This window comes from Embiotoca jacksoni, unplaced genomic scaffold (genome assembly GCF_022577435.1).
Source record: "Embiotoca jacksoni isolate LCO1_2020_lvr unplaced genomic scaffold, fEmbJac1.0.p SCAF_25, whole genome shotgun sequence".
NCBI lineage: Eukaryota > Metazoa > Chordata > Actinopteri > Embiotocidae > Embiotoca > Embiotoca jacksoni.
Genome location: NW_027185376.1, coordinates 3,227,083 through 3,249,702, shown reverse-complemented (window position 1 = coordinate 3,249,702; position 22,620 = coordinate 3,227,083). Strand labels below are relative to the sequence as shown.

General features: G+C 40.3%; 1 protein-coding gene across 1 annotated transcript in view; it reads right to left on the bottom strand.

The window, feature by feature from the left end:
• Positions 1-39: 39 nt before the first annotated feature.
• The window catches only part of nrbp2b (nuclear receptor binding protein 2b), a 40,754-nt gene continuing 18,173 nt past the window's right edge, over positions 40-22,620 (bottom strand). The window contains exons 2-18 of the mRNA XM_069159646.1: positions 7,998-8,120; positions 7,220-7,321; positions 7,007-7,096; positions 6,540-6,580; positions 6,348-6,442; positions 6,168-6,191; positions 5,971-6,057; positions 5,312-5,367; positions 5,134-5,229; positions 4,734-4,866; positions 4,247-4,349; positions 4,095-4,145; positions 3,877-4,012; positions 3,350-3,403; positions 3,188-3,251; positions 2,571-2,626; positions 40-2,372 (exon numbers count right to left, since the gene is read on the bottom strand). Of these exons, the coding sequence (XP_069015747.1) occupies positions 2,286-2,372; positions 2,571-2,626; positions 3,188-3,251; positions 3,350-3,403; positions 3,877-4,012; positions 4,095-4,145; positions 4,247-4,349; positions 4,734-4,866; positions 5,134-5,229; positions 5,312-5,367; positions 5,971-6,057; positions 6,168-6,191; positions 6,348-6,442; positions 6,540-6,580; positions 7,007-7,096; positions 7,220-7,321; positions 7,998-8,120 (1,398 nt within the window). The 3' untranslated portion in view covers positions 40-2,285. The remainder of the gene's footprint in view (positions 2,373-2,570; positions 2,627-3,187; positions 3,252-3,349; positions 3,404-3,876; positions 4,013-4,094; positions 4,146-4,246; positions 4,350-4,733; positions 4,867-5,133; positions 5,230-5,311; positions 5,368-5,970; positions 6,058-6,167; positions 6,192-6,347; positions 6,443-6,539; positions 6,581-7,006; positions 7,097-7,219; positions 7,322-7,997; positions 8,121-22,620) is intronic.

The following is a 22,620-nucleotide window of genomic DNA, read 5'->3' as shown; positions in this document are numbered from 1 at the left end:
TTCTGTAAATAAATGAATCCTAATAATTTCAGTCATAAACAATGTCACATCTTGTTTATTGTCATGTATGTAATTGCAGTAGCTACAATATTTAACAAAGGTTTAAGTAGAACACATCCAAAGGCAAGTTTCTTTCAACAGAATCACGGGATAAAAAGTCCTTTGACATAAAATAAGACTGATATGGATGTTTATTTTATGCTTGCACAGTCTAAACATTCATTTTCTTGGTCAAGTCCCCTCTGGAACCGAGCTGTGACTGACAAAGGCAAAATGCAAAGTTTTGAATGGGTGCAGGCTATTAAGACATGCAGCTTATGAGATCAAATGAGAGCAACCGTGGCACTGCTTTGCATTAAAATGGTGTCCAAAGTAAACCCATCTCATGGCCACAAACAAATATGTACACCACAGCCTATAGCAGGTGAGTGTCTATGAGAATCCAGGGCTCCCGTCTTCAGAGACACACTGAGAAGTAATGACTGTACATTAGTGTAAGTGTTATGAAACTGCAACCTTATAGACAAGAAAACAAATGGAGCAGAGATGAGTGAATCTGACAAACCAGAGATTCACTATTGTGTTTTTTTTTTAACTGTCTAGTTTTGTTAAGGAAAAATCCACCCAAATGTTTTTTACAATTCCAAGACTGGGTTCTTGACAAATAAATCTGACAGAACTATACTGTATATTATATTCTTGTGTTTGTGTGGGCTGCATTGCATTCAATTCAAAAGTTCAGACTGATATTGTCTGAAATAAAAGTACAGTAGATGTGGTTCTGGGAAATGAACAAGTTCAAAGCAAAATCATTTCAGTCTACTATCAGAAATCAAGTTTAAGCATCTGTAGCCCACAGAAATCTTCATGGAAATGTCTACATTTCCATTCATAATATTACTAATTATATATTACTGATGATTGCATGATTTGGGTAGATTTTGCCTTTAAAGGACCTCTGGACTTATTTACAAAACAAATTCACTGTCAGAAAAAAAAAAAAAATCCTCATATGGTTGTGGAACTAAAACAAAAATAAGTATAGCAGTAATATTATTAACAATATGGCAATTTGTATTATAAATTTTAATATCAGATACCCAAGACCTCCTGTCATTTATTATGCTTTAAAAATCACACGCTAATGTATTTGAAATTTTAGTACACAAGCTGCAGCTCTTTCCGTAATAGTATCGACTGCAGCAGAGAGCATTAGGGTTCAACTTTATCTTCACATTCACAAAGGCTGACTTAGTGGACTCATGATAAAGAAATGGAAAGAAATTATTTAATTTTAAAACTAAAGTCAACCTCAATGATCTAAATTCCAAATATCTAAGTTGGGTATGATGCCATTTCATCAGTATTTTTTGTCCAAAGTACATTGCCATATCAGGCACTTTGCAAGTCTTTGGCTTTCACAACACGTTCACAGGGAAAACCCTTAAGAGCACTACAGGCTAAAAGAGAGGCATCATCTCATTGCTCATCACTACATTTAGGCGCGACGTGTTTAGCTGTACGAGAACTCGCCTTTAACCCAAGACTGCAGTGACGTGTGTTACTTTGCAGGTCAAAAACATAAAGCGAAAAAAAAAAAAAAAAGGCTTGTGCAATGCTCCTATTGTTCACAGTTATAAACAGAAATAAATAAATCAACTGAACGAGTATTAACAGTGCACGAAGGACGGAATAATAAATTCCTAAAACGGTAATAAACTCAATGTTGTGGCTTGGATGGGAGAGGCTTCGGTAAATCATTTTGTTTACAACTCAAGGTAAATAATCACCAATAAAAGTGGGCATCGGAGTGCAAATGAGGTTTTGAGCAATAAAATGTCCTTCTGAAAAAACACAGCTGCTGCGTGTGTAAGGAAAACACATCTGTTGTCAATAGTGGCATTGTGGAAAAACTAAGTTGTCATTATATGTTAAGGCATGGTAGCCCTTTAAGGCAGGGAGTTTGTCAATCTTCCGCTGCTCTGTGGGGTTGCTAGACACAGCCATGATGCCTCCGGTCCACCAACCAGAGGTGCCTTCAGTTTGTCTCTCAGCATTGGCTTTGTTCTTCTGTCTCACTGGGATAATTTACTGACACGGCTCAGCATCCGTCTGTATTTGTCCCCCTTTTTCTTTTTTTTCTTTTTTATCCTCAGCTGGGTCCAGCTCTCCTTTAGTTCGTGGCTGTGTGATGCTGCTTGCTGCCCTCTCCCTTTTCTCCACCTGTGTGGTCAACCGCCCCCGGGCCCCTCCGTCTGTGGCCAGCCGCTGTCGTGACCCTCCCCTTACTGTGTGTTCCCAGAGGCGAGCGCTCGGACGCGGTGTCGGCTGATGGCGTCCTCCAGGAACCCCGCCACCTTTTCGCTGTCCTCCTGCACAACACGCAAGACACGGTTAAAATGTATTTTGAAAAGTATTTCCTGAATGAGGAACATACTGCGTTTAGAAATTGGCTGCATCACGTGTACGACAGAAGTTCCTTTTTGTTTTTTATTATAAATGTGAAACAGTGAATAAAAATGTGAGTTATTGTTCAACAAGGAGGAAAGGAAAGAAGCCTTTATATCTACCTCATTTATGAAGGCGTAGTGAACGAGTTCACTGGCAAGGTCTTTGGAGGTGTCACCTGAAAGTTTCACATAAAATATTTCAGTCAGAAAAAACTCCAATAAAAATATATCTGCAGGTGTCTTTATTATAAGTATGATGAATTCCTCAAATTTTTCGTGTTGTCAAAAAGATCAAAACCAACAATTAGCTTCTACAAAAAAGTACTGTCCATTTCAAGCTCCAATATTGTCAAAACACTGTTAAAAACACATAAATGAGCCATTTCAAGTTGATTACATACACATACCATCCTACTCACATGTGCACCAAATCTATGGCTGAAAATAGTCCATAAAAATGAATTATTTACTGCAGAGGGAATTTTTTTGTTTTTAAATAATTAAAGTAAGTTTGAGGCTGAGAGCCACAGAAAATTTCCAGAAGTCATACAGACAACATGCTTGGTTCATTTTGATCTTTTATTGTTGTGAAGCACTTTGTGACTTTGTCTGTGAAAGGTGCTATATTAAATAAACTTTACTTACTTACTTACGTGCTTTTATTGGACTTGTGAATGATAAGAAAATCACAGAATAAAGTGATCCTTATCTTGAATATACAGCTGTTGTCTACTTACTTGGAAGGATGTCACAGCTCAGTTGCCTGTGAAGTTTGTCATCCATCTTCAGAAACAAAGAGAGCTGAGGGGAGATCACAAAGTCAAAATTAAATCCAGCTGAATTCATGTTTACCCGTCGTAATTGACTGAAGTACAGAGCTGTAATACTATGTGACTCACATGAGTTTTGGTCCCTTCTTCATTTGACTCCAAGTTACAGTGCATCTGAACAACCTACAACAACAACAGACAACATCTGAGTAAAACGTAAAATGTGTTTTAGGTGATAATAAATGGATATAATTATATTAACAATAAACAAAACGCACACAGGCTGTTACATATTCCACATAAACAACACCCACAACAACACAAGGGGCAGTAACAAGTTTTAACACAGCACAAATTAATTAACACTTTTCTCACATCTTTGGCAACGACACGTTTAATGTACAGCAGCAGCGCCTAAATAATGCAGTTACAACCCATACGAGTGGTTTTCCATGTGTGAACAACTGAGGTGGCGCATTATATTCCCAGAGTCCTCCTCCATTGACACTTTAAACACTGCAGCATCATCATTTTTCATTTTCTTAACTCGTGTCACTGGTTTTGTACCAAAATAGGACAATGTGCGCATATTTGCTGAGTAGGCAGCTAGACTGTGGATCTAACATTGCGGTTTTGGTGATATCGAAGAGGCTAACCTTCCTCGTCTCCGTCTCCTGGGGTTCAGGAGTCGGCGTCTTCACTGTCTCCACCTGCTCCTGAGACAAGGACAGGGCTCGAGGGACGGGGTGAGGTCGCGATGAGGCAAAGTTCATCAGCGGGTAAATCCCATTCCTGAAGAGAGGAAATATTAAGACTCACGCTGAAATCCCAAACTACTGATAAAGAACAAGGAATATACTGCGGTTCCACTTACTTGACATCTTCCAGAAACTTGTCAAGCTCCAAAGGGGATACGTGGGAATACCTATGAGACAGAGAGACAAAAGAGCACAGTGAGTTTTGTGCCTCAAAGGTTACATTATATTCACAGAAAGCTTAAAATACAAGGCGGTTATTGGATTTTACTTGAGCTGAACTCCCTGTCTGTCGTCATGTTTAATCTCTGCCATGACAGCGTTGGGGTCGAACGACTTGGTTTTCTCTTCCACACAGTTCTCTGGAAGCAAGTCTGTGGATGCAACACAAGTTTGGGCGTTAAAAAAACCTGATGTCATACACGCATACACACATGCAAAAGCAGCAATTTGTGCAAAGTGTATGAGAAAATGTAATGAAAACAACAATTGTATTTTCATTTCACAATCTTTTCCAGATTTTGGACTTTAATTAGAAAATTAAATAACTAAACGAGACTGTCATTGCAGCAGAGAAGAAATGTGATAAATACATGGTTTAAGTATTAAGGAGACCTTCTTTGCTTACTACGGTTTAAAACCTCCAACTTACTGCCATGTAACATCAATTTAAGGTCAGAAATTTGCTTGCACCATTACGATGAGCGTTAAAGGAGGGAACGAGTGATTTACTTGGCATGCGGCGGTGAGAAACTCACACTGGTTGTTGATGAGGCAGTGGGCGGCGAGCAGCTTGAGGGAGTGGACCTCGAACAAGACTCGGTGGAACAGAAGGTCGTGAGCGGTCGGACGAAGCTTGGCTTCGTGACGCAAACACGACTGCGTGAACTCCTGCAGAAAGCAACGCGGACACACGGTTCAACACATAACAACACAAATGTGCTCTGCATTTGATTCCTGGCATGTTTTTCTGACACGTGTCCTCTAAAACTGCACAAAGTCCCAGCATGTGGTCTGAAACAAGCCAAGAAGCACGGTGGTGTGTGTGTGTGAGTGGGCGAGTGTTAATGGAGTAGGGTGTGGCAGCTTGTCTTTAGCTCCATGTTTCCTTGGTTGCACTGGGTTATATTTAGGACATGAAGTATTTCTGAAACTCACCCTCATGAGAGGGTCTTCCAGAGATTGACCTGCATTGATTATGGCCTCCTTGGACACAGCAGTATCTCCATTGGCCTGAATCTCCAGCACTGCCATCTAGGGGGAACATTTATAATCTGTTAATTCACACAGTCACAAACAGAGAGAGATGAAAATCTGCCGGATCTGTTTCTCTCACCTCCAGAGCACAGATGCCAAAGGAGAAAATGTCTATGGCGTAATCATCTTCGCCAGCTGGGAATGAAAAAGGAGACGCAGAAGAGGAGAGTGAAATGAGGATATAGAGGAAGAGCTGAGCCTCATTGCGAAAATAATGAATCAGACAGGTTCAGTGGCCCTGGCATATTTTACAGCTCTAACATCAGTACAAATGATCCACTAAATGTCTCCAAATAATTTGTCTGTAATGATACAAATGATTTGTGGCTTATCGATTTCACTGTGGCTCCAATAATTCCAACATTTACCTCATTATCTCCTAAAATTACAGTCGGTAGGTCCCAAAATTCCCACAGCTATCTGATGACAGCCTCGGTTTGCTGCTTTTGGCTGCGAGAACTGCCGATTTAAGTTTTGCTGCACAAAATGCTTCTAGAAACTTGTCTTTTCTCAGAGCTACAAAAACAGGATTTTTTTTATTTTTTTTATTAACTTCAATAGAAAAGGGGAACATGGTACCACAGGTGCAAAAAGTCTGCGTGTCTGATGGTTTCACCAGTTTTTATGAGGTTTTGAGCTCCATTAAAACCACAAAGGTAATGACTGTATTGTAATTTTGTGCTCAAACATTCAATAAAAGTAGAATAGATGGAAATTAAGCCACAGAAAGTTACACACCTCCATATTCTGGAGCAAAAAAATGAAGATTCCTCTGCTCGTCGCGGGTTTGCCTCCCTTTACCGTGGACGCTGGCATCTGGGAATACTGGTGAGAGAACACAGACGAGCATACAGATCTGCTAGATGTAGAATAAACTGATCAACAGATATGACACCAATGAAAATATTACCAAAACAAAATGATCTATTTCTTACCATTAACAAATAGCCGATGCCAGACTGTGGAACGAAAATTAAGCACAATTGAGATTTTTTTATTCTGCTTTGTAAAGCTGCATCACAGACATTAAGGTAAATCCAGTAATGTACACAGTGACCTAACAGTAAAGGCCAGGACTAGTTGTAGTAACATAAAGAGCCCTGCTGGGAGCAGACCTGAGCCAATCTTGATGAGGCCGTTGTGCTGGATGAAGATGGTGTCACAGGTCAGGTTGCCATGGATTATTGGTGGATCACAGGAGTGAAGATAACTGCCGGTGAACAAATAAACACTCTTGTTATCGTTCTGGTTGTGATAAAACAGGCTTCTCTGGTGTTAAACTCCTGGGGGAGGAAATTAATCAGTACCTGAGTGCAGAGAGAATCTGGGTGCACCATCTCTTCCAGGCCTGAAATGAAGAGCAACAGAAGCAGCATGAACAGATATATCTCCTGATATATAAAGTCATACTGCCATGTAAGACACTAAAAAACAGTTTCTACTTTATTCTCAGGACTATATATTTAAATATAAAATATGTCACATTTATAGCACTTTTTTTTGTTATTTATGCTTTTGAATGATCAGATATGCACACAGCAATGCGGAGGTGGAAAAAAAGAGATGCTGTATAAATTATGAGAGACTTTCAAATCCACAATGTTATACATGTCTGAGCAGACTGAGCCACCAGGGTGTCCCGTTACATAATCTCTAATCCCTCTTGAAAATATGAATCTGAACAGTGATCAGACTGCAGTACACTGTGGCACCGCAACCAGACAGACGGAGCAAATCCTCCTTTCTAGTATGTGACCAGAGTAAAAATACTGACCTTCACATTCATGGTCTTGTGGTTCTTCTTCGTCTTCTTCAGGAATTGCTTGAGGCTGCCTGACGACATGTATTCAGTGATGAATATAACCTGATGGAGAAGAGAAAAAAAACAAAACCGTTAATTCACAACCATGTGTGTTATTAAATAAAAAAATAAAATAAAAAAAAAAGAGGGCAGATGGAGATAGAAAGAATGAGAAAGAAATCTTACACGAGCTTGGCTCTCCTTCATGTCGAGCCAGTACTTGTGGAACTTGACAATGTTGGGGTGCTCGACCTGCATCAGGTTCTCAAACATCTCCTTGATCTTCTCCTGGACAACAGCCATCAGAGGGGGTTCAGTTTTTCACATTACATCAGGGGCCAAATCAGCAGGTTTTTACCAATAAAGCTGGTCGGCAAATCAATCAGGCACCCTTTAGATAATTAATGAAGTACTTATGTGTTTGGTTAAAATTTTTGAAAATGTCTTGGTCTATCAGCGCAAAGCTTTGCTCAGTTATCCTAATAATTGCCGGGGGTTAATACTAATTTCTGTTAAAAGAACATGAGATGATATTTTGTGCCTCTAAATAAGAACAAATCTATTTTTAGTGGCTGTGGATTAGAAGCCGAATCGCACTTTGTTACATAACACTTCATAAAATCTCGGATAAACGTGTCACAGGATGAATAGCGGAGTAAAACACATTTCACCGCTGTCAATGAAACTGTCATACAGACACACAAACCCTGAAATGACAGGACTGAAATAACAGCATGGAGGAAGTGGCCCTTATATTAAGACTAAGATAAAATCAATATGTAAAATAATGAAAAACATTTACAAATTGTCCTGTCCAAAGATTGTGTTGCCCATTTCCAAGTAGTTATTTTGCTTAAAAATGCATTTAAAAAAAATTTGAATCATTGGCTGCAGGCCTTTTTTAAAACAATAAACTAAAGATATTAAATAAGATAAAGGTATGTAAGAAAAAGTAATACGGTACCTCCTGTGCTTTGAAGACCTTTTTGTCGGAGAAGAGCACTTCGTTCCACACCACCTCCACTCCTTCCTCTGTGTCCATAGCCAGAGAGGCACTTTCCACACCTGGGACATTTCCTTGGCTGACCTGCAGCGGGCAAACACAAACAGATACGGGACTTATCATGATGCTAGTATGACAACCGATACTGATTAATTGCCACATAAAGCAGAAGAAACAAGCTGTAAATACAACTACAACTGTAAACCTGTAAAGTTGTAGAACAAAAATTTATATATAACAAACTGTTGCCTTTTTATTCATCCTGGAGACATGAAGCAACATTAGCATTCAGCAGTCCTTTTGTCCATCTAATGAATGCAAGTCTGATATTCAATCTTTTTTCAGCTCTGTTTTGCTCTCCACCAACTCCTGAGAAAAATGTCTTGTTTCTTTACAGCTAAATGTTCACCAACTTTGTTTATCTGCTGTTTGGTAATAAAGTGTTTGCTGAAAATAAAAATAAAAAAGCTTTTTGGAGTTGAAAGAAACTTAAAAGTCAGGCGATAATTTACAACAATGTTCAACCGCTTTTTACATACATATATTTATTTGAGCTGTTGTTAATATACAAATATTTGTTCTAGATGTTTTAAGTAAAACAAGGTCAAATACAAATTCTGCAGCTAAAATACAGAAGTAAAAACAGTAGAATTTCTTGTGACAGTATAATTGAGGTGCCGATACTGCCCTCAGTGTTCAGGTATAATGTACATATAAACCAGCAACTAGACAGTCGGATTAAGGCCAAATACATGAGATCATGCTGGTGTCCATAAACACGAGTTGATTGTGCTGTAAAGCTCTTACAAATAAAAAATAAAGAGCAGCAGATAATTATTAAGCCCTCTAAAATACTCAAAAACAAAGCAGCACGCTTGAAATGACGAGCCTGCTGTGGCTATAATACCTCCTAAAAGCCCCGACTAATACGTTGACAGAAACATGACACGGGCAGCTCAGTTGATACAAAGTTGAATCTGGGTTAAAAAGAACTGTCTACATGACATGATGTCTTATTGAAGTGTAAGCAAATTCAGTTTCCCATCCATTAATGCATGAGAGGGCATCGGTGCAGACAGATGGGAGATAATTCACTGCACTGAGGTTGTGTTCAATTTCTCCAGCCGGGCTATTGCATGAAGATGAACAGTAGAGGGGGCAGCGAGAGGGACGAGCAGCCGCTTGTGTAAAAAGGGAAGAGATGGATTAGCATGAGCCAGAAAAGGGAGAAGTGAGAGGATTGTAGAATAAGGATTTAAACAGATGAGACACACGCCACAAGATGTAGGAAGTGGCGGCGAAGCTCCAGGAACAGCAAAGAGAAAACAAACAAAACAATTGAAGCGGTGAAGAGGCAGCGGATGGGTCTATAATCTGGCAGATGCCGAAGGCCCGGGGCGCTATCGCTGCATGAGAGAGGCCAAGAGCTAAAAGACTGTTCATCACAGGATATTGCTGCCTCAGCTGGGAGGACTGGACGGAGCCTGCTGCTACACTAATGCAGCGGCGGCGGCGGTGGTGGTGCGGTGAGCAGAGAGGCTGGACTGGCATCACAGTCCACTGCTGTAAATGTGAAAACATGATGCAAGACCCACAATTCCCACTAAACCTGCATCTCGCCAAAATTGAGGGGAATTTGTATCTGCCTACAAATCAAGCAGCTTCATTTCCGGAGGAGAATGAGGCTACAAGAGTTTCACGATTGTTTTTTTTTTTTTTTATCAGTTTTTAGCCACATTATGAGCCCAGACTGAAATATCTCTGCATCTACAGTAATGACATTTGTTGCAGACATTCATGGTGCCAAGAGAAGTACTAGCAGCTCTGGTGATCCCCGGGTTTTGCATCCAATCCTGCACATAACTGGACTTTGGAGGTTTGTAAGCGCTGCCACGCTGATTGGCTCATGTCATTATAGCATTCAGAATAAGTACGGCCTGACAGAGCTGCTGCCATGACGACAGGCTCTTTCGGAGGAGCGTTTTTCCACACATCTTTAGCAGCTCCACGACCCTGACCTCTTGAGTTTTTCTTTAAAAGGATCAAAAAGCTATAACTGTAGTTCCGGGTGCAGACTGGTACCGACAACAGAACATATATCTTTAAAGGCTTTTATGCTGGAATTACCTTGAGCTTTGTGTTCTTTAACGCGACACTGAAGTTTGACATTGAAGTGGGTTTTTTTTAAAACACGAGGCAATCTGCAATACTTTACATCTGAGGCCCAATGCTAAGAGAAAGTAGAAAGTAAGCATGATGAAATACTCGCAAAACAAGTTTTTTTAATTTTTTTTTTATTTCATTTTGCCCACTACATCTTTTGTGAACTCATCTTGTTTTTGTCATTAGAACCCCTCGACTTTGGAACGACCTACCTGAGGAGATAAGGCTTGCAGAATCATTACCTTCTTTTAAATCACTTCTTAAAACCCATTTTTATAGAATTGCTTTTAAGTGATGTCGTCCTTTTATGCAGTTCTTTTGTTCCCCTGTTTATTTTATTCATTTATGTATTTGTTTGTTGTCTATTCCATTTGCTCGTTTTGGTTATTTGTTTGGTTTTCTTGTATTCATTACCTTTATGGTATGGTCTTTTTTTGCCTCCTGTTTTCTTAAATGCTTACCGGTATTGACGTTATGTACGACTATGCTTTGCTTCTCTGTAGAGCACTTTGTAAACTCTGTTTTTAAAAGCGCTATATAAATAAAGTTATTATTATTATCTTTTCTTGAAATCCAATACATACATGCTGCTAGAGGCTCTGCTTGCATTACTCCAAACATTGCCGTGTCTGTGCTCTTCTTGCTTTTGTTGTGACACTTTTTTTGTCAGCTTAATATAACAAAACTAAATAAGTAAGTATCGACCTTAGACATACCGCCGCAGAGAGTGTTACACACGATGGGAACATTGACTCCGCCACCTCTTTCGAGGCACTCTTTCACTCACACAAGTCGAATGCAAACACAACACGCGTCGGTGAGTTCAGTTATTATTTAGTCATCGTAACCATGTTTATTTGAGAGTCTGTTGACCTTTACTTTTATTTGCTGGCTCTGCAGCGAATAAAAGAGAATGTGAAGGACGGAAAGAGTCTGAAGAGTGAAGCTGCGACCTGCTCGAAGCTTATTGGTGTGAAACAAGAGAGAGATCTCAAATCATGAGGTAAATCAATAAGAATCTACAAGACCACATCTGGTAGTGATTTCTCACTGCTGCCTTCAGGACATCATTACCAGCATGACTGGCCTTGCATCTGTCTTTGTCATTTTACAGGATGAACGTGTGTATTTATTTATTTCACGTGTCCTTATTGCACATACAGTTTAATTTCAGTGAATATAATGACTTCAAAAGTGTACCTTGCATCTGCATCACTAGCTGTTTAGTAGATCTGCACTCTCTTGGTTGCTGAAAGCTGCACAGTTTCCTGTTTTTAAAAAAAAAAAATTTTTTAATACAATTTCCTTGTCCACATTTGGTCTGAGGCTGTTTCTTCTCATCTCTCGTGGAAAACGTATAAACTGGGATGTTTTAAACGTTTCAGACATTTAGAAAATGAGCAAGCACACCTGGCACTTCTCTATCATCATCATAAACATGTCTGTCGTCTTTAAATGTCAGCTTGGCGTCTCAGAGCAGCTGACAAACCGCCGCCAAGCCTGATGACGGGGTGACCAAACTGAACAACTATTATTTAGACTGCTCTCTCCACCTAAATGATTGCTTATTATCGCTAAATGCAAACCATTGATATATTCCACAGAGCTCCACTTGTGCCACACTTCATGACTTCATCGTCTTTGACTCGACGATGAATGGAGTCAAAAACGGCGTTCTGTATCCGGCTCACACAGGAGGAGGTCTGCGAACCGAACCGAACAAGCCGACTACAAAAACAGCAATCGGAGCACACGGCGCTGCCACAAATATTCATATCCTTATGTTTTGACATCCTATTTTCCACAGATATTTGAAAAAAAAAAAAAAATTTGGCCACAATATTTTGCTTATTGCTCAACCAACAGAGCAGCTGCAGCACTCTCTGCAGGGTTTTTTTTTTTCTTTGGAGACGAGGTAGGCCCCAGATGAGACATGACCTATAATCTCACTGCTCCCACTCAGCGAGAGATGATAATCTGATTACTGCCATGACATAGCTGGAACACAATAGCTCTGACTTGCTGGCAGCGAAGGGAATTCCTTCGCTTCGATGTAGCTGTCAAGAGGGAGACATGTTAGCGTCCCTCTGGCATCGAGGCTTGGCTGTTGTTTATTTTTCTCTAAATGTTGCGAAACACTCGGTCCCCTGTCCCAGCGTCTCCGTCCCAGGGGTTTTAGCAGGGTCTGTTGCTTGGTCAATAGTGTGAGACTCATAAACAGCACCTAGATGCTGGGCTCTGATTGGCTGCTGGAAGGGAGGTGGGTCCAGGGTGTGGAAAGGGATTTAGGAATCGTGTGTCAAAACAACACAGACTACTATTCTGATGTTTGTTGTATCTACATCTGAGCTGGGTAAAACTGGATCTGGAAGGCTGTTATTACATTACCACACAATTTATTCCTGTACACTTCACATGATGATGTTTTTGGGATGATATTCCCTTTGTTGATTTAAAAAAAAAAAAATGTATTACTTTATTTTTTTATGTGGCTTCCATCTAAACTCAAAAATCATAGCGATTCTAAAGATGCAAAGTAATCTACAAAAACTTAAAAAATAATCAACAGTAAATCTCCAGAAAAACAAATCTCATCACACACTACGATTGACATCTTCAGTTTCTGTCGAATCCTATTTCATCTGTATTAATCAGCACAGCAGATTACCCACAATCCACTGTTTTTGTGGGTATTGGTCAAAGTGCAAATGTGTCACTCCTAATCAAACACCACAAGAGTGTAGGATTGCTTTTTTTACAGCACTTCAGGAATTTAAAGTATTTATTATAGATATGACAATAAGAGGTCTGACAGGAAATGAGGAGAAGTTGCACGAAATGATCCTTTAATCTCTTTCAATAGTGGTTTCTATTTTTAGTGCAGTGGAACAAAATGCAGACGGAAAAGAAGGATAACAAAGTTTACAAAAGACTAGCAAGGTCTTCGGTTTGCAGCAGTCACCTCTTTTTCAAAGCAGTTTTACAGTGTGAAGGACACGATTCTACTTGGAAACGGAAAAACTAATGCAGTCAAATAATAAACAAACAGCTATGCAAATAACAGCACTTCACTTCACTTCACTTCCTACCTTTCTTCAACATTTCTACTCTTTTCTTTTGGCTGTTGTATCCTCGTGTAAATGATGTTTCTTTTTTGTTTGTTAATTTGTTTTTTTTCATGTTCAATAAGATTTGATCGATTGATTGATTGATTGATTGATTATGTTCAGTTTCTATTGAAAGAGGAGTTGAATCGACTGTACGCTCATTTTGTAATCTGTTAGTTGAACTGTTGAATTTCTATACCGTGTAAAAGATGCTCCTTTTCTGCGCAGACATGAATTTGTTTATCATACGAGACACTGGCCAAACAGAAACTGCAAATCTTCTCCTCTACGACGTGATTGCAGTCGTTGGCCGGACCGTCTGTAGTAACAGTTTTCCTCGCCAGGCCCCAGGAGGAGAGAGATCTTTTTTTACACGTGGCACAAGGCCAGTGAATTATCTCAAAAAGGAGGAAAAAAAACAAAAAAAAAGTGCCTGATGAGTCAGCCGGAGGGGCAGCGGACGGAGAGGGGATTAGCCGGCACACAGAGGAGAGGACTGAGCTACAGTACGACAGCTCTTACGGTGCGATTCTCCCTTCAGAGAGGATCTTTAATGAAAGAGAGTCTTTGTGCGATACTGTGTGGGTCCCAGACATACAGCGACAAAGAGCTTTGTCTTCACCACATCTCGCCTCGACCGAGCTTCTTCCTACACCTCATCCCTCCACGATGAGCTAACACGCCCTGCCATATTCATATTTAATAGCTCGATCTGGAGCAGCGAAGGCTACACCCAGGGAATGGGCATCGCGCAATGTGAGGCGTCCTCGCTAGGCCGGCGTGCTGTATGTAAATCAGCTCAGGCTTCTTTCTTGCTTTCAGTGATTTCAGCGGCATCAAAGAGGAAAATGATCAAAGATTTTGGATGGAAATGTTGCGGAAAATGCAAGAAGTAGAGAAAATCATGACAAACTCTGCAATGTAGATGTGAGGATCCTTTGAAAAAAAGACACACGCTCTGCAAATGCTGCATTGTGTGAAGATACAAGAAATCCCAAAATATATACATACTTTTCTTACCAAAAAAAAATAATGTCACCTGATCACAGATTTTTGGGAATACTGGCAATTTGATGCTGATACCAACTGTTTCAGGCTTGATGCAGGCTTTCTGTGTCTAAATATTAAATATTACAACCACAATAATAAATATCAGACCATGTGCTACTTGTATGCAATGTAAAAATGTATTTCCAGAATTTTGCAGGCCACCTTTTCTTCCTGGATTAATAGAAGTAGTAAAACAGACACGTTTGCAGTCTTGCATTACTTGAAAGTTTACAATTCAGATGACATATTTTGTAAATATGACTTCAAAAGGTCTGTCAGTTTAACAGCCAAATGTCAGAAAATGTGACTATTTAAACCTTATTTAGAAATGACTGTTTTTCAAAAGCAAAAACTAACCTGAGAAGGCTGTTTGTTTCGCAACGAGTGGATTGCAACCCAGTTTTGTTTTATCATGTATAAACATCTTGTTTTTCTAATTTCACCACAAGATAACCATCTGAGCAGAGGCCTTTTATTTTTTTGTGCCAGAAGAGTCCTTTGGACTTTTCCTTCTTTTCAAAAACAAACCTCCTTTTATTGATAACAGCTTTATAAACGAACTGCTTTGAGCTTCGAGTGCATTGACTCGAAAAAACGAAACATCATTCTTCATCAATATTTTTAACATCATCATTTGTCATTATGTCTGACATTTCATTCGGTAAATTTTTTTTTTTTTTTAATCAACTAATTAAGAAAAAGAAATGACAGATTACCCAGTGGTGAAAATTAGTTTTGATACTATCAAGTAGGCTCTAAAATTAAATAGGCTATATTAGAAGTATTGAAACGACACGCACCAAACAAGTTCAAATCTGTCTGAAAACACCTGAAACATCAGAGCAGGAGTCAGTGAACAGCCTGAGAAAAGAGGTCGTGCATTGCTGCGAACGGAGATAAGGGTTTAAATATTGACCTGTTGATAGAGCACCAGTTGTTATGTGATCATAAGCCCCATGTTTTAGTGACAACTGTAAAATATAGTTAAAAGCTCCAGTAAAAGCAAATAAGACACAAACAAGTCTCCAAAATCGAAGTAATAATCCAGTAAAAATTGAAGCAGCGTTGGTTCTTAACTAATCTGGCCTCAATCCCAGTTTCAACTCAAATTACTTAAATATTTGAGCGACTCAAACTGATTTCCCAACAAGATGTGTAGCAAGTGCAGTAATAGTGCCGTCATACACTCTCAGAAACATGAGATAAACAGATGTCAGATTTTTGTAATCCTAACCGTGTTTACGATAGCTTGAATGAGAGCTAACTACTGATGTGATTAAGTTAATTTAGGCTGTTACTGTCATGACAAGCTGCCAGCAAACGTCTCCCGCACGCAATTGTCCTTCACAATAAAACGTTTGTCTTTCACAATAAAAGCACAACAGCAGAAATTCTGTAGACTTCAAATTAAAAAGGTTGACCTCCCCTCACCTTTTCTTTTTTCACAACACATCCTCGACCCTCTCAAAATGGCCATGTGACCCACCACAAGGTCGTGACCCACCCATTGAGAAGCACTGCATTAGACAATCAATGCCGGCGGCCAAAATGCCAACTTCTTTTCAAACTTTGCACACGTGCAGTTTTTAATAAAGTATTTCCGTTGAAGCTCTTTTTACAAACACTGCCAGCGCCCTCCAGACCGGCAGAGCATATTACACAGCTGTTTATAGATGCTGGATACTGCTAGATAAGTTTGTATGTAAAATCAGCAGAGTGCCTCTTTTAAAAATGTGCTTTCATTTTTTTTTTTTTTTGCCAAGATAGAAATCGTATTTTTTCCCTTTTATTCATCCTCACTTATCTTCCTTTATCACCTGTAAAATGCCCTTCTGTTGCACAAACATTTGCGGACGAGTAAACGCCAGAACAAACCAGCCTTTCTGATGTCAACATCAACACCATCAAGACCTCCGACTGCTCGACGGGTCCTCTCCTCCGCCCTCCTGTCCGGTCAGTCGAAGCTTTGAGCCACTGACCGTCTGCTGACCTCCACCAGCAATACGGGCTGTCTCCACATATCAGTCTCTCTCGCCCCAGGATGTCACGTGCAGCATACAATCAGGTCAGCGTCTCAGATAGTGTGTGTGTGTGTGTGTGTGTGTGTGTGTGTGTGTGTGTGTGTGTGTGTGTGTGTGTGTGTGTGTGTGTGTGTGTGTGTGTGTGTGTGTGTGTGTGTGTGTCCGCTCAGCGTGAAGCACAACACAACGGCACCGGCCGCGACAAGTGAAGCAGGGGACAGGAAATGTGCAACTCCTCGCGTTCCCCCATTCAGATAACGGATTAAGTCGATTTTTTTTTTTAATCACGTTAACTTGTCTGGTCCTTCTCTCAGATTAATGCCCTTCGTATCCCCACATTATCTAAATTAAACTGCAGCCACCATCTCGACTCTTTCGGGGCAAAAAAGGTCCGACCTCATTTCAAAAGACACACAAGGTCACGCGGGCTCACCAGCAGATATTAAACGGATCAGCCCTCGGTCACGTCTCACTTATTCATTTTCTCATGCAGCGGTTGAAGCTCCCCACTAAGAGGAATGCAGGAGGGCGAGGCGGGTTAGCAGAGCAGATGGATACAGAGCTGCTGCAAAACAAACAGCGACCGGACACAACAGAGCCAAAACACCAGGGAAGTCGGTCCAAAAAATACGACCCATTTTGAAAAGCCTTGACCGAGTCCTGTACTGTCAGACCTTCACGAACAGATTAGAAAATGTCTGATTCCTGTAGATGCGGCGTCTTGGTAATGATCCGCTTGGTTCAGTCTGTACCAAGGATACGAGATTACGGGAGCCACGCCATCCTCGTTCCCATTGTCACTGTGACAAGGCACAGATTTATAAGGCCGGTGGGAGAGAGACATGGCAAACCACAAGTGCATCCAAGAAGCAAGAAGCTGCCCTCGCTGGGACGTGATGAGCATGTGAAGTGCTGAATTGCCTCGTTATATAAGGCTTTTACCCATTAACCTTAGAAATTAGGTCTTGATCCCCCACCTGCAGGACCGAGCTAAGGTTAATGTGCAGGGTTGTGTACAATATACATGTGCCTGCATGTGTCAGCGTGAAGCGTGTTTTCACACCAATTAACACTTCCAGTCACAGATGATAATAAGCCTAGAGTTGTCTTTCAATGACGTCCAACTAATTTATCTTTCTACAATTTTAAGTAACAGCTAAAACTCCAAAATGCCACTCCTGACAGCCACCTGAATCCTTTGTGCACAACAAATAAAGAAGAAAGAGAAGATAAAAGAGATTTGTTAGATTTATTAAATCAGACTATTTTACCAACCTGGGACTGAAACCAAGTATTATTTTGCGATGAACAGATGAATAATGAAATCTGTAAAATGTCAGAAATTAGTGAAAAACACTCCAATAAACACCTTCAAGCATCTTGTTTTGTCTCACTAACAATTCAAAACTAACAATCCACATTTCTAACAGGCCATTTTCTGTCGCTCCACTGATCAGTCAGTCGACTATTAATCTCAGCGCCAATCACAATCGTACTCTATTTGAACCAGAGCATCTCAAACCCAGGAACTCTCCTGCAGCCGGAGTCAGCGAGTTGACTGTGTCCTTCAAACACACACACCCATGTATCTCAACCCATCAAACACTCCTGTGTTCAAGAGGAAAGAAAAGAAAAAAAAAAAAACAAGGTCAGGGCACTCAAAGGCCATTTTATCTGCATACCCATAGATAAAATCAACCTGCTCGGCCTCTTAAGACCGAGAAGATAAAAGCTTCTCGACTGGCATTTACAACTTTTATGAGGTAAAAGATGTGCACGCTGCTAACAAACCCGACAGCACTAAAAGCATGTTTACAAAACAGAAAGCCAGTCGCTGATGACAATTAGATCTTGTTTTTATGTTTGATTGAGCGGCGAGATACAAAGCTCTTCACCTTTTAATCTAGCATGGAGAATGTGAGTAGTAGGAGCAATCTGATAAGCATGTGAACCAATAACACTATCATGGACTGACTGTTAGGAGAGAACAGGAAAGACCCACCCGGGAGAGAAAAGAATACCACCCGGCCAAAGCACACCTCAGCAACCTCTCAGCCCTGCGTTTGTCTCTCCTCTGAGGTCAGAGGTTAAAACTGCGCGAAACACTCCGACAAATCTCCGTTATCACCGCAGCTGCAGTTCACTGTTCTTCACCGTTATTGCAGCATTGCAGTGATTTATCATTTATCTAATCTTTCGCACCCTTTGATGATAGTTAGGCTGGTTTAACAGAACAAACGAGAGAAAGAACGGACGACACGCAGCAAAGGTCGAGAGCCGGAGTCGAACTCACGATGCCACAACTGCAACAGATGCACAAAGAAGTATGACGTTTTCTTTCTTTTTTTTTTTTTTTTTGGGGGGGGGGGGGGGGGGGGGGGGGGTGTTTCATGTATTTTTGGCGGTTTTGAGACTTCATATCCTGATATCTGATCCTTGTGCACATATCGTCATATCTTCAAATTATCAACCTTTGGAATTCACAAAATATAGATATTGAGCATTATCAACAGATTGGAAATGCATTACCATTTAGTGGATAATCTGCTATTTTACCAGCTGTTTCATTATGGTGGATTGAACTCTAAAATGATTTGATACTGAAAGAGACGGCTTCTAATATCAAAGCGAATCATTAGGAATAAATTTGATTGATGCAAAGTTCTTGAGGCCTGCAGGTTAGATATTTCATAATTTGAAAAACTATGTTTCTGTTTTATCGCACTAATAATGTTTTCTTTCATACTTTCTACTTTAAGCAAGCTGATCGATTGGTCGGAAGTGCTGTACAGGTGATCAATGTTTAAGTGTGCATATGTAAGTAAAGTTTACACAAATATAAATAAATTGAATAAAAAAAATATCGAAAAATTTCTAATATTTTTTAAAAATAAAATATTTAATTCCAAATACAGTTTAAGAAAAAAAAAATCAAAGTAAACCTAACAAGCAATCAGTATTAATCAACTACGAATGTCTTGTGTCCACATCAACATCTTCAAGTCATTTAGTCGTGTGCAAAACCTAAAAACTACAATCTAGTAATTTAATTATACTTTGTTCAGGGGGGATTTATTTGGGTAAAGTCAAATATTTGTGCTTCATTTCACATGAATCCTCATCCTCACAGGCTTCATTTAAAGAAAACACTCATTTTCTTTCACTAAAATTCAATTTTATGCCTGACTGTAACATCAAATTACTTGTAGCAGTGAATGTGTTTTTCCCGCGGTGATTCTTCCCTTCTCCCCTCTGAAGGAGTCCAAGGTTAACAAGGTTGGCTTGTTGTGCGTGTCCTTTTTAATAAAGCAAACAGACCTTAGATCAAAAAGGGGGTCCAGACTTAATGGGATCCTACAGAGAAACACGCTGTGCAGTCGCCGGGGAAAATAGGTCTGTTCTCTGAGGAAGAGCTGCAGATGAAGCTTATAGATGATCACAAACCCTCAAATATTCCTCCATCTTAACTGTCCCCACTTTAAATGATTATATTGCCTCTAATCATCTGTTGTTTTAAACCAAATAAACTTCCGGTAACAACAAATGATTTTTTGTGTGTGTGTGTGTGTGTGTGTGTTAGAAATGCTTATAGAAAAAGCCTTTTGTATATTTCTGATTTAGTATCCAATCAGGCATGCTGACACAGTTTGACCCCTAAACTTGAAGATTTTATCTCGCCATCGTTCCCAGCAGCTTCACACAGGAAGGAAAATTCCTACAGACCGACATCCTTACGTAACACCGTGGCTAATAGACCGATTCTCCAGCAGAGTTATACATTCATGCCGAGTCATAATTGTGGAAAATTTGCGTGAATCATCGGCGGCTCCTCTCGTCTCTGTTGTCTCTCATGGACTGATTGATTGAAGATACGACTGCTCGCCATACAATTCATGTTCCAGTTTTACAGTGAGAATTTCAATGAGTAAGATAAACAGATTTTTAAACAACCCCGCCTCTCTGCCTCGAGCTAAAACGGCTTCTTCTCCTTTCCTGTCCCTCCACACATTAGCCTCTGAATAATTTGACTTTTCCAGTGTGTGTTTTGAACAGAAGATGCTCTTTATATACAGAGTGGTCGCAGCCTTACGAGACTCACAGACTTCGAATCTGGGTTTTCCCACGTTGAAAATAGCAAGTTATTCAGGGCTCTCTTGTAGGCTGAGCAGCTTTTGGCTACTTTCCATAAGTTTGTGGTCGGTGGTGGAAATGAACAAAGTGTATTTACGAAAATACTATTCAAGAATCATTCTGATGTGAAGTAAAGTTTCCAAGTTAAGCAACTTTATACTTTGTATACTACATTTCAGGGACAAAACTTCTACTATAATAATTTGACAGTTGTAGTTACTTTGTAATTCCCTTTACCCCTAACCCTTTTCAAAAATATTTTTCCACTTATAGGTCTTTATTTGTATGAATTGTTTGTTTTTTTCCACCCGTATGTTTACAGCAACAAGCTGCATGTTAGGCCAGGGGTCGCTAACCTTGTTTCCTCAAATGAGCACGGAGAACCCTGTGATTGGCCGACTAAAATCAGCTTTTAAACTTGATGCGGCTCTCCTGTTTGCAAGCATGTTATCACGTTTAGACGTCCTATAGACACAAAGAAACACTGTTGAAGACGACGTCGTGGCCGTTTTCATGCAGCGTCGCCAGAGTGACTGTAGGCTGCATTAATGAGAAAAAAGTACCTGGTACCAAAACTGAGTCAAGTCGAGTAGAACACAATCTCACTCAGACATCAACAATTTTGGCACCAAAGGAAGACTCTTAAAGACAGGAGACTGTTTCCTTTATTCACTATAGGTCCAGTTCTTGGAATAATAACAGCAATTCTAACAAGACTTCTATATAAAAAAAAAAATATATCTATATATATATATATATATATATATATATATATATATATATATATATACGCGTTCTCCCTGACCTGAAACTGGCACCTTTCTTGTTACTTTAAAAACATCTGCAATTGACTCTGAAGAAGCTTTACGGTGTCTGGCAGAGTCTGCCCGAGTATTAAAGTTCTCCATAAAGCGGGGTAATTTTATGTCCACTGGATTACCCAATTCATGCTTGTAAATCCACACAACACTGCTCGCCTCATTGCAACAACAAACTCTCAGCGAAAGAGCAACATGTTATTTGAGCTGCACTTAAACCACACCTCCCTTCTTCTGCATCTCCTAGCAGGGGGGTTACTGCAGTGCAGCTCTCCAGCAAGCAAAAGAGGTGACTCAGGGTAAAAAAAAGAGCTGGCAAACAGTGCAGAGGCTTTTTGGGTATTTGCCACAGTAGCCAGGCAGCAACAGTTAAAAGCCTGGATTCAGCGCAGTGGCGGCTTGCTCACGCACGCTGGGGCTCAGATTAGCTCGTAACACACCCATTACCGGAGCGAGGAAAAAGTCGAGCAGAAGAAAGCACTTTCGAGGAGTGTGACAATGCAGTTGAGTAGAAGTTTGTCTCTCGCAGCTGTTGTTGTGTTTACAGGCCTCGATTAGTCAAGTGGGTGAAACTGGGCTTGTTAAGAAAGGCCCCGGTGAGGAGAAACGGAGAACACGGCAAAAAGGAGATGTGAATAAGATGACGGAGAGGAGAGAGTTGTGTTTATCATGTGGCTTTCATCTTCCAGGGGGGATTAAGCCGAGAAAAAGAGAGTCAACCTGAGCCGGCTCTTCAGCACGTGTTCAAACAAAAGCCCGTTGGCAGGCGTGCACGGAGACGGCGAGTTGCTTTTTTTCCCCCCTCCTGTGCCTGGTTATGTAACGTTACACACAAAGCTCAATAGGAGTGTCTGTGAAGGCAACCACGTGGGTGGGGTGGGGTTGGAGGTGGGGGTTAGCAACCTTGTGTCCAAGCCTCACCTACACATCCACAGCTTCAATACCTTCAATGTGGGATGTCATCATAGGTCAACAGACAGGGAGTCATAAGCATTCGGACTGAAAACGGCACCGCACTCAAGTGACGCAAACATCAGCGTGAGTGTGTGGTTTCAGGTACCTGTGAGATGATGAAATAGGAAACAGGAAATCCAGTTCGTGTAAGAGATCCTTGAGACCGATGCCAAAACATTACACGGTGATTTTTGATACTCTGAGACCGGATTTCGCAACTCTGTAAATGTATTACTCCGGCAATAATTTTATCCTCAATCTTAGTACTGAGGATAAAAAAACGAAAGTGCGGCATTTATGTTGCAAATCTATCTACCAGGAATATGAGCTTGGACTTCTG